The sequence below is a fragment of the Sarcophilus harrisii genome, chromosome 1, assembly GCF_902635505.1.
Source record: "Sarcophilus harrisii chromosome 1, mSarHar1.11, whole genome shotgun sequence".
Lineage (NCBI taxonomy): Eukaryota > Metazoa > Chordata > Mammalia > Dasyuromorphia > Dasyuridae > Sarcophilus > Sarcophilus harrisii.
In genome coordinates this window covers 592,801,747-592,816,741 of record NC_045426.1, presented here as the reverse complement: position 1 = coordinate 592,816,741, position 14,995 = coordinate 592,801,747, and the positions used below count along the sequence as shown (strand labels likewise).

Below are 14,995 nucleotides of genomic sequence, written 5' to 3'. Positions count from 1 at the left end.
AGAAAACTAGAAATCTACATATCCTTATAATTGTTCATTTAACAATCTATAAATAACAAGCATATCAATATGAATTTCTTAGTTCTATAAATATCAAATGGGAAGAATTCTGAATCTGAGACTGTGAAAATTTTGAATTTTATTTGAACTGTAGCACTGATTCATTTCAATTTCCTGAGTTTCATTTTGCTCAGGTACAAAATGTATTCTTATTTTTTGAGAAACTCAAATTTATAACTTGTACCTTGGTGATGCAAATCCCCAGTTTCCAACCTCTACACAAATGTCATAGTTTCCAGGAGATAATTTGGGTAGAAGACATGTGATATCTGTGAAGTTCCAATGAAGAATAGTACAATTTGTTCTTCCAACATATACCATGTTCTGTGAGTGTTCATTTCCAAAATTATAGCCCTTAATAGTTAAATTTACTTTGCCTATGATTGCAAATGAAGAAAAAAGTTTCAAGTGAAGGACCAAAATTTGCATCATGTGTAAGAAATAAGATTTAATCTATTCATATTTTATGGTTTATTATGTCCAAAGAATTCTTCTCCTAACTGGTAGCCAGCTTCATAATGAGATTTCCTTCACACCGATCACTGGACAGAAAATAACAATCAAGTTCTAAATTTTTTGGAGGCAATTACAAAATCAATCAAGGAGTTTAGCCATTTGACTGAACATCCTAATGCAGAATGTCACACACCTCTTTACTTTGCTATTTCACTTAGGGAATAAAAAGGAAATCCAAAATACTTTACTTAACCATTTCTATTCTAATGCCATGGATTAAAGTAAATTACTGGCATAGCATCTATGATAAAATTTCAAGTGAAATACATAGTAGTAGCTATTCTTTTAAAGTAATATATCATGCAAACTTCTTTGATCTTATGAAACATTTTCTTACCCTGCAGCACTCGTGTTTTAGGACTAAAGTTCATTATAGTGGGAGTCTGTGAGATGTTGTAGCTAAAAGCAGAATTAGCACTTGCATATAGTCCATTGGTCATAACAGTAACATCAAAAGTTCCCTCAGCTCCCTAAAATTCAAAAGAAACGCATCATAAATAACAGGAAAAAGTCAAAGTTTTAAATGAAATCAACTAGACATATTCAAGTCAGTTATTTCCTTCCAATTCAAAAGACATTCATTTGTTAGGCACCTACCTAGTACTACACTAAGATAAAAAATAAAACAAGCCCTACCCTCATGGAACTTATCATCTTTTTTTTTTGGGGGGGGGTTAGGGAGGATGTGTGAGAGATAACATAAATGTAGATAAATAATAGACATATGTAAAGTAAATACAAAGTTATGATGTTGGGACAACAGTTGAAAGAGAAAGATCTTGTTTATAGGTAATAATTGAACAAAGATTTCAATGGAACTAGGGATTCCAAGAAGCAAAGGTGAAGAGGGAGAGCATTCTGAGGATGGAGTATACCCTTTGAAAAGGATGGAAGCAGGAGATGTATTGCTGTGTGGAGAAAGTAAAAGTAGAACAGTTTAACCAGAATGCATTTGAACTGTGTAGGTGCAGATAGTGCTGCACACTTGGCTCTCATTTCTGAGCTTGCTCTCCCTAACTTAGACAACAGACAAAACTCAGAATTTTTTCTTCTAACATGATACATACATATATGTAATACACATACCATATATACTCTTATATAATTGTTTTTAAAATAATAATTTACATGAACTCATAATCAATATGAGGAGGGCTAGTTCTATTGAATTGAGTTTTTTAAAAATACATAATTGAATTTCAATTTGTCACTGAAGCAGAAACTTTACATTGTAAACAATATTCATATTCATTTATTCATTCACTCAACAACCATTTATTAAATATCAACTCTATGTAGAACTAGGTTGTAAGAATTTACAAAAATGATCAAAAATGATATTTACCTGCAAGGATTTTAAAAATCTATTATAATCTAGATTTTCTAGATATGATTTTAATATGTATATAATAGCTTAGAAAAAGTAAAAAAGTTTTGACTTTTCCTCCAAATGTCAGTATACTTTAATGTGGCTTATGAATTTCCTACACTAGCTAACTGCTTTCATTTTTTTTAACTGATCCCATTCTAAGTAATAAAGATCACCACTTGAGACACATGGAAACATTTAATGGTATTAGCTCAATTCCCAGTCAAAAAATGCTCTTTACACCTGCTCATTCAGTATTCTATACAAAGTATGTGTTAAATAAATTCTTATTGATGAATACTGGCATGATTTTTAAAAGTCATTTTTATTTCTCTACCACTCCGATGTTCATGTTAAAAACAGTGGTCCAATTTCAACTTTTTGGAAAAACCTCCTGAGTTGCAATTAAAAGTAGGTATTTGTATGACCATGAGGAAGTCACTTCATCTTTCTAGTCCTCAGTTATCAAATCCATTTAATGGGACTCATTGCAACTCTCTTTTACACTCTGAAGAAAGCGTTCTGTGTCCTTAAAACACTATTAATGTGAATTAGCCTTATTATTATCTTCCATTCAAAAAGATCCAAAAAGCTTGTGTTGTTATTGATTAAAGTTTGACATTTGACATAGCATATCTTTTTTTAGTCCTTATGTCTCGTGAAATTTGGTTTTAAGTTAAGTAACATTCTCCCTCTAACATGTCAAATTCTATGAGATCAAGAAGATTTTCAGTTGTGATTGTGCATATTTTTTAACACATATAAAAATATTTTGTTTATATTAAGGCTTTCACCAATGTGTAACTCCTCTAATTCTGTGACTGAGGTAATTGCCAGGATTGTGTTATTTCATGTCATGTCTTATAGCTATTATTGCAAGCAGAGCCATTCCCCCCTCACCTCTTAAAATCAAGGGATCACTTATAGATGCATTAGAAATAGCTGAGGAACTAGTAGTTTACCTTTGGAGTTCTGCATTTTATCTCATTCAAATTTCCCTTAATCACATTACAGCTTTTATTTCCAACTAGTATCTTGGAGTCTTCAGCAAAGCCAAATCCAGACAATGTCAGCAGAGTGCCTCCTACAAAAGGAAGGGAAATGGTGGACAAAATCAAGTTTTTTAAAAAAGGAAATGCAAGATAATATAAGTCTAAAGCATTATCTATCTATCTATCTATCTATCTATCTATCTATATATATATGTATAGGCTTAGAATATAATCTGCTGTCATGGACTTATGCCCTGAAATCTGGAAGTACTAAATTGGGGGCAGCAGAAAAATTCTAGAGATGAATTTATAGAATATGGCAATCTGGGAAGAAAGTATGCTGCAATGAACCACCAAGACTTTTCACAAATATTCTGGGGGAGCCAGGACAGTTCTTTCTTATTAACCATACTTTCCCTATTATTATACCATAATTAGGAGGCAAGACTAAATTAATACTACCAATATCCCAAATTTTGTGAAACTGATTGAAATTTAGAACTGAGCAGATAAAAAAAGGAGGAAGAAGGGAAAGAAGAAAAGAAAGGAAAAAGAAGGAAAGAAGGAAGGAACAAAAAAAGGAAAAAAGAAAAAAATAAGGTTTCCCCCCCCTTTTTTTTTTTTGTTTTGTTCTGTTTTTCTGTATCTTGTCAGTTAGTTGACATAATGGATAGAGCACTAATTGAAAAGTCTAAAAGACCTGAGTTCTATATGGCTTCAGACGTGTCCTAGCTGTGGGATTTTGAGCAAGTCACTTAATATCTATCCATCTCAGTTTTCTTAACCAAAAAGGGGAATAATAAACACCATTTGTCTTCCAGGGTTGTGAGGATCAAATGGGATATTTTTTAAGCACTTAACCTAGTAAATTGCTAATAATAATACTTGTTGTTGTTATTGTTAATTGCTATTAATATTATTGGTGGTAGTAGTAGTAGTAGCAACAGCAGTAGTAGTAGTTAAATAATAAGACTTTGTTGCTACCATAAACTCAGACACACTATACTTTTCTATGAAAAGACGAGTTGATGATAATAGACTGATAATAAATTAATCCTTTCAAGACAGCAGATGATACTGATACAGAAACATATAATAAATAAGTGTTGCTATATAAATTGAAAGGCAAAGTGATGACATAGAAAGAACGCTGAAATTAGAATTAGGAGAGACTTGAGTTCATATTACATTAACTTTATGAACATGGACAAATTGATGGAACTAAATTTCAACTTCTCATCTGTAAAATGAGGATAATTAACACCTTTAATTTATTAATGACATTTATTAATACCTTACCTCAAGTGGATATTGTTGCCATGAAATGAGACATATATGAGAAATCTAGACATTTAAAGTAATGACACTGTATGTGTCAAGTGGTATTACTAAATGAGAATATTTAATAATAAGTAGTTATGTTTTGAAAGTAAAAATCATTCATTCATATTCAATTCATGTTATTTGTCACTAGAAAATCAAAAAGATATTTTAAAAGAGATGCTTTAATTTGTTTTGCTCATGTAAACTTTTGCATGGCTTTGTTTTTATCTTCTTCTAGGAATATCAAACAAAGTGAAAGAAGACATATGAACAATCTTTCAATTCAGTACAATTACCTTCAAGGCTCCCTGAAGCTGGCCAGATATGCAAGATCTGAATGTTATAGGTGAAGTTAAACATTTCTCCCCCTGAATGGTCTGCAAATCCCATTTCAGCTACAAACACAGCAATTGGGAAGTTTCCTGCTTTTCCAGTAAGGATTTGACATTTGATTTCATTTTCTTAAGTTAAAAAAAGAAATAATTACTTTTTGCCAGCTAAAATTAAAGAAATGTTTATTTTTTTTATATTATGCCCTGACACATCTTGCACTGTTATCCCATATAAGATCATGTATTTCATACCTTCCTATTAAAGATATAAAATCTTTACAAACATTTACTGCTAAAGTACAGGCTATTTCATAAGTCTTAGTACTTTAATAGCTTTAATAACTATTTGTAAAGCAACAACCCTGGGAGGTAGGTGCTATTAAGTTAGCTATTAAATAGTCATTGAAGTTTAAAGGTGCACTAAGACTTGTAAATTATCTTGTATCTGGAGTTCTATGGAAACTAATAAGCTATTTACCCCAATGAAAAATTTCAAACAGAATATCTTCAGTAAAAAATGTATTCTCAACCAAGTTACTGTTTTCTGTGAAGTAAATTTCAAGCAGCAAATATACACAGAGACTCTAGGAGTCAGAGTGAAAAAAAGGCTTCATTGAATTTAGTGAAAAGAGGTAATATTCTGTAAGATACATTGGTTTGGTGACCTCTAATATAGTAATGCATTATATTATTATAGGCAGAAAGACAAAATAATGCTGGGGATTATCAGGAAAAGCACTAAAAACCAAACAGTAGTCATAGGTATCTCCTTATATAGAATTATAATGAATCATGACTGAAATACAGTGTCCATTTTTGCCCATTGTATCTACAAGAAGATAATATATTTCTGAATCAAATCCAGAGAAAGGCAACCAAAACAATCAAGAAGATTGTTGCCTCAGATATTTAACTGTGTGACCCTGAGTAAATCATTTAACTTCTCAGCCTCAACTTCCTCATTTGTATAATAATTACAGCAATAGCACTGACTTCATAAAATGGTTGTGAAAATAAAATGAGATAGCATATAAAAGCCATATAAAAAATGCTGGCTGTTATGTTAGCTGTGTAATATTACAGCATGTCTCACATGTTAGAGAAAAATACTGGGCACAGCAAGAAAAACAATAGGGCAGATCCAGTACAGTAATTCTTCCATACTGGTATTAAGATACAGCTGGTACAAAGTAAGATTTTAATTGTTTTTATGAAGTAGGAAATCAGCAAAACACAGAAGTCAAGATTTCCATCCATTACACTAAAGAGTTAAGTTTAATATAGGAAGCTAAATTGAAAGAGGAAAGACATAATCTAAAATATTTACAATTTTATCTTACCCCTACAGAAAAATCATTATTTTAAGATAACAATTTGATTTCATTTCATCTTTAAATTTATATGTGGCTTACCGTAAACAGAAAGAATAGGACAATCTACTGAACCAATAGTAACTGATGTTGCTGGATTTGAAGAGAATCCAGAGCCTGATATTGTTAGAATTGTTTTTTCATCATATGAACCTGGGAACATTAAATTAAAATGTTAAAAAAATAGATTTTGAAATTATTAAATCCCATTTTAATGGAGGAGAAAATTGCATTAAAATATAAACAATGAAACAAAAAATAAATCTAATCAGAAATTAATATGCATACATTAGCAACAAATATACTAGCAACAAAAATGCTGATTACTCAATGCATAATCTTATATATATGGACAGTGAAGAAAGAATGACAACAAAGAATTTAATAGAAATTAAAATATATGAGCCAAATACTTGATAAAGAGAAGGAAGATTCTTTCTTTATGAAGTTGATTAAAAAGTTACATTTATAGTGGAATTAACTGTTTTCCTACTTGAATATAGGTTTAGGGACAGGAACTGAATTTGCAGAGTTATTGATAAGATGGATTGCCAAATAAGGAAACTCCCTCCTTTGATACAGTTCAGCACCTACTCTGCAATTTACAGTCTCAGAGTTTCAGCTAGAATATGGAATTTAAATGATATTCCCATGGTCACACAACCAGTATGTGTTGGGGGTGTGATTTGAATTCAGATCTTCCTGGCTTTAGAGTCACCTATTTATCAAGTATACCAATATAGTTAAAATAAGAGAGGCAACTTGGCATAGTGTAGTGATAGAAAGAGGGAAGCCCTAGAACCAGGAAAGACCAGGATTCAAGTCCTGCCTATAACATTCTCAGTGACAGACAATGAGTTAGCACTGAACCTTTTAGTGCCTCAGGAACTCATTTCTAGAAGGAAGTTTTCACATGAGATGTCCCTAAAAGAACATAATTATGTCTAAATCAATACAAAAAATGAAATACAGTATCAAATAAAAGGGATAGATGCAAAAAATAAGCACAAGAAATTAAAAGATAATAATGAACTCAGAGCACATCATCTCAATTCCATGGGGAAGTTTGGACAACATGAATTATCTTGAAGTGAGTGAAGTATTTATAAAAACCCTAAAAAATACATTATTTCCTCCAGAAACATTCACTATTTGTAAAAATGTCAAACTTTTCTCATAACTAATGTAAAAACAGCATAAAATAAGGGTGATAGGATAAGGCACTTCATCCAAGAAAATGGGAAATGTTTTTATACTAACCAAGCTGACTTAATGATATTTCTTTAAAAAATGGGGGGAGTTCTCTTCCTTCCTTACAATACTAATGCTATGTTATTTTAATTCTGGGCAACATTAAGCAGACACAAATTACGCTTCATTTTTTTCTGAGCACTATCAAAACATTTCTTTGATGAAAAGATAAAATGTGTGTTCTACTTCTCTCAGTAATAGTTCTGGTCCCACTCATTCATCATTTCTCCAACCTGATTATTGCTTTTTATGAGAAACAACTTATATTATGATTCCTTAAATAATAAATGTACTAGAAAAATGCTAACAGACGAAGAGAGATGCTAATTAATGTAATAACCAACATGGATGAAAGAAGATACTTCAGTGCATGGAATATAATTTAAAAGAAATAATTTTTGCCTGCTTGAAAGTAGAGATACACAAAGTAGTGAGTTTAGTTTCAAAAAGGAGGTCTATTTTCAATGACAAGTAATTAATACTGCTTTGCTTCCTTTGCTCAAAGGACTTCATGCTCTCATGAATTTTCTAGCATATGTGGACTGCATGACTCTTTGGAGTAACATTGTTATACACAATTTTCAATTGAGTTAACCATTCAGTATTAATGTTCCTCCTATAACAAATATAAAACATAAGAGGAAATTACCTTGGGTAGGACTTGTGGCCAAAATTGTGGGAGTGCTCAGTGGATCCCATTTATATCCACAGTTACCAGAACATTTAGCTGGAAGTTCATTGATATAAACTTGAACCTTCAAATAAAAAATTATAGGGTTATAAATCATACTTAATACTATTCTTCTACACTCCATAAAAATTATTGGGTTAATCCATAACACATAGTATATGTGTATTATATATGTGTTATCTATCTATATTGTGATATATTGATATATACATACACATATACATACATATATGATATATATACATATACACTCACAGATATATGCATGTATATATACACATATTTGAATATATGCATATATATTTGATAATATTGTATATCTTAAGTCTCTCTTAAATTTCTTTCTCACCCCTATTCATAAGAAAGAAAAATACTATAAGAAGACAGCTTTGTAAAATACCTGTGGCTGCTCATGGGTTGTACGAAGTAGATCTCCTAATATGTGCTGTCTGAATAGGCCTCCTTCAGTTATCTTTGTAACTGTAACATTAGCCTCTTCTCCAGTGATGTTGACATCTTTAATCTGTTTATATATATAATTATTTGATAAGAAAGACCATATACTAATGCTCCTTTTTAATTTTAATTTTTTCTAAATCATTAAATTTAAACAGGGAAAGAACAAATTAAAAGGAGAAAATAAGTGTGGAATAATTTTCATTATTAAATTAATGTTCTTTGATAATATATCATATTTAATTAATAATATTTGCATATTTTATCCTACTAAGAAAAGTAGGGCAGGGCCATTACATTATAATAATAGTAGGAGATTGTCTTTTACAAGTAATTGGGAAAAAATAAATGAATAAAATTTCCTTGAGCATAGGAACTATCTCCAACACTTAAGCCTTGATTTTTCTCTCTCCCACATCTTCAACATCCTTCTATCTATTGGTTCCTTTACTGTTGACCACAAATATGTCCAGTTATCCTTCATCCTTAAAAAGTTCTATATGACTATGTAATCTCTTCTAGTTATCTCAATCCACCTGTCACTCCTTTAATAGTCAGACTTCTAGGAAAAATAGCTATATTCATTGTCCTCATATCCTTACCATGTGTTCACTTATCAGTCCCTTAGAACCTGGCTTTTAATTCTACTCTATTGAATTCACTCTCACAAGTTGCAAATTACTGTGTTTTTTCCCTCAGTTTTCATTCTCTTTGACTTCTCTATAACACTGTTAAAGCTCAACATGTTTTCCTAGATATTCTATCCTCCTGTGAATTCATTACATGACCTTCCTTTGATTCTCATTTTATCAATATGATTGCTTGTCAGTGACTCTTCTGGAATCATTATCCATGTACTTCTTGGGAACACTTTCCAACTCTCTCACTATTCCTAGTACCCCACTCTTTTATTTATTTTTTTTCCTGTCTTCTCTGAGGAGCTCATGAGATTCTATGGGTGTAATGATCATCTCAATATCAATAATTCCCAAATATTAATCCATACATAATTTGTACCTTATATTGCAGAACAGGACTGGCAATCGTTCTATTGTATACCTTTATAGAAATGTCCCATCAGCACCTCAAACTCTACATTTCCTAAAATAAACTCATTTTGCCCTCTAAATCTACCTCTCCTAATATTCATCTCCATTGAAGACACTGATATCTTCATCCCCTTCAATTGTAACATTTTTGACTCTCTCCCTCTCCTTCTCCCTTCCATCTGTTCCCTCTCTCCTTTCCCTCCCTTTTTTTCTCTCTTTCCCTCCCTACCTTCTCCAAATCTAATCAGTTGCAAGGTCCTGTCAATATTATCTCACAGGATCTCTTCCCTTCTCTCTAGTTTTGTGACCACTAATCTAGTCTGGTGATCTATCATTAGCCTTAGCTGGAATATTCTGCTAGCTTACTGATTTGTCTCTTTGTCCCTAGCTTCTTCCCTTTCCAATCTTTCCTTGCAATTGACAAAATAGTAATTAATAACAAAAATAGTCAGCATTGATTAAGCATTTTAAGGTTTGTAAAGCACTTTTCAAATATTATTTCATTTTGTCTTCATAAAAACCCTGGGACATATATGTGATTATTATCCTCATTTTATAGTTGAAGAAACTGAGGTGAAGTGATTTGCCCAGATCACATAAGTAGGAATGTCTGAGGTTGGATTTGAACGCAGGTCTTCTTGAATCCAACTCCACTGCTGTATTCACTGTGTCAGCTAGCTGCCCTCATAATAACACTACAAAAGTGTTGGTCTAACTATATCTCTCCTTTGTTCAGAACAACAAAATCATCACCACCAACAACAAAGTGAACATCTGAGCCTGCTATTCAATGCTATTCACAATCTAACTTCAGTTTTCATTTCTATCTTTAGTTCACATATTGCCCTTTATATTTCAATCAACTATAGCTATTGTCTATTTTTGATCATGTCTTTGGAGCAACTAGTTAGCAGAGTGAATAGAATGCCAGACAATCATGAAGACTTGATTTCATTGCCTGCTTCACTTACTAGCTGTGAAATCTTGGCAAATTCACTGAACTTCTCTCAGTCTCAGTTTCCTCATTTGTAAAATGGGTCTAGTAACAGTATCTATTTCACAGTATTGTGATAATGATAAAATGAGATAATATGCATTAAATGCTTTACAAACTTTAAAACACTATATACATGTCAGGTATTATCACCTCTCTTCCTTTCTGTATTGTACAGGTTGTCTCTATCCTTGGAATGTCCTTCCTCCCGAACTCCACTTGTTGCTATCCTTTTGTTCCCTAAAGGCTCAGCTCTGGAGCCTTTCCATGGTGAAGACTCGGTTCCATCATCCTCCTGACTTCCTCCCATTAGTTATTACTGCTTTTTCCTTCCTCAAATTCTCCAAAAGCTATTAGTCTCCTCTCTGGTCCTTTTGCTTCCTACCCTGTATTCTGCTTGGTATTCATTTTGTATTGTAGCTATAGAATGTGAATTCCTTAAAGGCAAGTACTATTTTGTTCCTGGATTTGTATCCTGTAGACTTAACAGTGCTTGCTGAATAGTAGGTGCTTCAAAAATGTTTTGTAAACTGGTATACTCTAGAACAACTGTCTATATAGAACAAAAACTGCAAAATCCCAACTGCCCTGCCTGATATAGGACGTCTGGTCTAGAAGACTCCTGAAATCAATCCAAAAAACAGAACCTGCAGAAGATTTTGTTTTCCACATGTACTTCTCCACTTGATTTTCCAAGAATACCCAGCGCAGTTTCCTTCTCTTATCACTGAGATTTGGCCCATTTCTGGAATACTTTGAAGTGCATACTGTAAATCCACAGCTGAAATGTCAGCAGATAGACCTGTGTATACACAAGGAAAGCAAATAACAGATGTCGTGAATTCACAAAACATTTTCAACATGTGTGAAGTTTGAATTATAAATTACTGTCTGTCCAAATGTCCTCTCCAAGTTCCACCTCCACTTGAGGAAACACCAACCATTCTCACTTCAAAACTAGCTCAGCCCACGCTCTTCTCCACTGCCATCCCAGCTGCTTTCCTTCACTGGGAACAACCCCACCCTTATGACCTCCTTTTCCAATTGGTGAATTTCTTTCTCAAACTTCTATTTAAGGAAGCATCCACCTCAATCATATGTTCTTTATACAAAGTTCATCCCATGATTCCATTATTTCTTCCTATATTCTCTCACCCCTTTCAATTTCCTTTTATGTGTTGACTTTCCCAAATAGAATGTGAATTTCTTTTTTTTAAACACTTTTAAAATTTTTATTGATATAATTGGTGGTTATATTGATTAATTTCTTTTACTACCCCTCTCCATATATACTAGACCCTTTCCATATATGACCATTTTATAAAGAAAAAAAAGAAAAAATACTCTAAACAACACTGATAAACAACAGATTTTGGGGGGGGGTTTGTTTTCTTAGAACTTCTTGAGAGTGAGGACTATTTTACCTTCTATTTGATTTTGTATTTTCAGTAATTAGCACAATGTTTGACCCATAGTAAATTCTTAATAAATATTCCTTTTCTGCCAGCATCTGTTTGTCTCTTTCTCTCTTCTGGCATGTTAAAAATAAACCCAACAGGGCATTTCCCCCCAGAATTCAGGTGTTTTTAGTCTTTATAAAATAAGTGGTCAATATTTCACTTAAATCTGAGACTTGGCTCATATGCCTTTCATTAAGATAATAAGTTTTGCTGATAACACAAATAAGTATCATAGGCAATAATAACTGAAATATTATGAGATAAATGAAGAGGGAATGAAGGGAAAGGGTAATTGATGTCTTAATATGAAAACTTCTGTTTTATAAAATGTTTCATTAAAATTTAAGCTCTAAATGTTATTGTTGTTAGATTTTGTTTCTTACTATTATTCTTTTTAAATTTTTTTATTATAGTTTTTTATTTACAAGATATATGCATGGGTAATTTTTCAGCATTGACAGTTGCAAACCCTTTGTTCCAATTTTTCCCTTCCTTCCCTCCACCCCTTCCTCCAGATGGCAGGTTGACCAATACATTTCTTACTATTATTCTTAAGGGAATTTTCAAAACATGTTTGGCCTGATCTGACCACTCTGTGTGTGTACATAATACATGTATACACACATACATGCATACATAAATGTATAAATACATATATTTTGTGTGCATGCATATATGTATGTATATGTGTGTGCATGTGTATATGTATGTGTGTACATATATTTGGGTGTGGATGTATATCTGTATGCATGTGTGTACATGTGTATATACATAGATGTGTACACACACATGCAACCATATACAGAAATATCTCATCTGATCTTCACAATAACTCTGAATTAGGTGCTATCATTATCCCCATTTTATATTTGAGGCAAACAGGGGTTAAGTGATTTGCCTAAGATCACACATCTAGTAAGTGTCTGAGACTGAATGTGAACTCAAGTTTTTTTTTAATTTTAATTTCATTACTTTAGCCAATGCATAAGTTGCATACACATATACATCCTTCTATGTAATGCACACACCCATATGTCTATGTGGGATATGTATTCCTTTGCGACTATAAATTTATAGTTATCAAGACTACTATTTTGACAAAATAACAATCAGTACCCAAACTTTTTTATACCTTTAAGTACATGGCCATAAGCTTGAATGTCAAAACTTCCATGTATTGGTGGAGATGCCGCTTGAATTCTCTGGATACGAATCTGTGATTCTCCAGGCCAGCTCATCCCTCTGTATACTGATTCATTCTCTGTGATATTAGTGATAACCTAAGATTCCAAAGTGAATATTTATAATAATGATTAATTTTGATAATGCTAACATATTTTCATTCCAATCTGCCATGATACAATTACAGTATTAAAGACAAGTTTGACAAATTCAGGAATATTCAAAATGTTCAGGAAAATCTCATAAGTCAATAAAAATCGAAATAACCAGACCAAAACAAATCTCATCTACATAGCAATCAGTTACTTCATCAAAACTTCATTAATTTGGGCCCTACTATCAATCAATTGGCAAATATTTATTGAGCAACTACTAAATGTAAGACATTTTGTGGACTACCAAGAAATACACTATGAATAGTATTGGTGCCAAATAGCTTAAATTTATTTAGTGTGATTTAAGTTAAAGAATACATTCATATTAAAAAATAAGCAACAAAACAAAGATACCAGAAGTCATTGTGGACTGGAGGTCAGGGACAAGTTGATAGAATGGGTGGGAGTTGAGTTGAGTTGAAATAAGATTTATTTATAAGAGTACCTATTTTTGGAATTCCAGAGACTTCCAAAAGAACCTAGTGTCTTGCTTATGGTTTAATAACTAACCATGGGCACGAAACCTACTCTAATCAAGGGAACAAAATATATCTATTAATCCTAATGGTGCACATCATGTTGAAGAAAAGAAGATGTACTTTTTTGAAAACTAACTTGTCTCTGTCAAACTCTGAGGTGTTTCTCCCAAGCTCCTTGTCAAGATTCCATTCTGCAACTATTCACACCAAGTTTGAAACCCAGATCATATATCTCAACTGTAATCATTGACTGTGTCTATATTCTTTTTCCTAATCTAGTTCTCTAAGAATAAAATGTTCCTGAATGATTGAATAATACTCCACCTATATGCTCCTGTCTGTTACTGGCCCCCAACCAATATGTGAGCACCATACTTTATTATTCAGGTTTCAAACATCCACTCAATCTTCTCTAGAAGCTTACCCCACCTCTGTGTCTTGATTTCTCTCTGTCCCACTACCAATTCTCACTGGAAACTTGACATAAGAGTAAAAACAAATGCATAAAAGGCAGGAAAATACAGCCCAGGTCAGTCAGATCTACTAACATATATGCAAGGAACTGTCCTAAGTGCTGGGGATACATAAGCAAAAACAAAGAAAAAAGAAAAAAAACCCAACAACAACAAAACCCAGTCATTAAGCTAATGGTTAATTATTTACAAATAGTAAAAATCATATACTTGGAGATTTACCTGTGCAAATCCTACAGCCAGTAAAGGTATTCTGTAACTACAATTACATGAAGTCATTGTCACAGTGTACTGGCTAGTTGCAGATGATCCGATTATTTTAGTCTGCTTCACTTCAAAGTGCTTTAGAAATATTCCTCTATTGGCCAATGCTGGAAGTCTTCTCTTTGGTACTTCTAAAAATAAAAATGAATATAATAATATAATAGGAATCATGACATTCTGAATTTCTTTAAAACCTAAATCATCAAATGCATGCATAGATCATAAATTGAATTGTTTAAAGTAAAAATCTGGAAAATAACCTTCAGACAAGTAGTCTAAAAGACAAATTCAAACAATTTTTACTGTAAAAGGATAGATCAAAGTACTAGGGATAAAATCTCTTATGTCTATTAGTAGTTAACTCAGAGGTTTAGAGCAAATTTAGAAAGGGTTTGGTGTAATCACCTCTATCTCTATGGGGATGTGTTGATTTATGTCTATTTGATCATTACAAATGACACAGCTTTATTGTTACCAGTTGTTTTGTGAATATATGCTATCTATCAAAAAAGGGGGATTGGTGTAAAGATAGAAGGTTGTAAGGATCAATGTAGTTAATATAATGAAAGGGATTTTCTT

At 32.4% G+C, this 14,995-nt stretch overlaps 1 protein-coding gene across 3 annotated transcripts in view; it reads right to left on the bottom strand.

The window, feature by feature from the left end:
• PKHD1L1 (PKHD1 like 1) overlaps window positions 1–14,995 on the bottom strand; it is a 159,377-nt gene that overhangs the window by 93,000 nt on the left and 51,382 nt on the right. For all 3 annotated transcript variants that reach the window (XM_023496455.2, XM_031947124.1, XM_031947125.1), the window contains exons 23-32: window positions 14,375–14,547; window positions 12,996–13,143; window positions 11,051–11,205; window positions 8,305–8,427; window positions 7,863–7,968; window positions 6,005–6,115; window positions 4,557–4,721; window positions 2,908–3,029; window positions 914–1,046; window positions 245–437 (exon numbers count right to left, since the gene is read on the bottom strand). In XM_023496455.2, coding sequence (XP_023352223.2) covers window positions 245–437; window positions 914–1,046; window positions 2,908–3,029; window positions 4,557–4,721; window positions 6,005–6,115; window positions 7,863–7,968; window positions 8,305–8,427; window positions 11,051–11,205; window positions 12,996–13,143; window positions 14,375–14,547 — 1,429 coding nt within the window. The remainder of the gene's footprint in view (window positions 1–244; window positions 438–913; window positions 1,047–2,907; window positions 3,030–4,556; window positions 4,722–6,004; window positions 6,116–7,862; window positions 7,969–8,304; window positions 8,428–11,050; window positions 11,206–12,995; window positions 13,144–14,374; window positions 14,548–14,995) is intronic.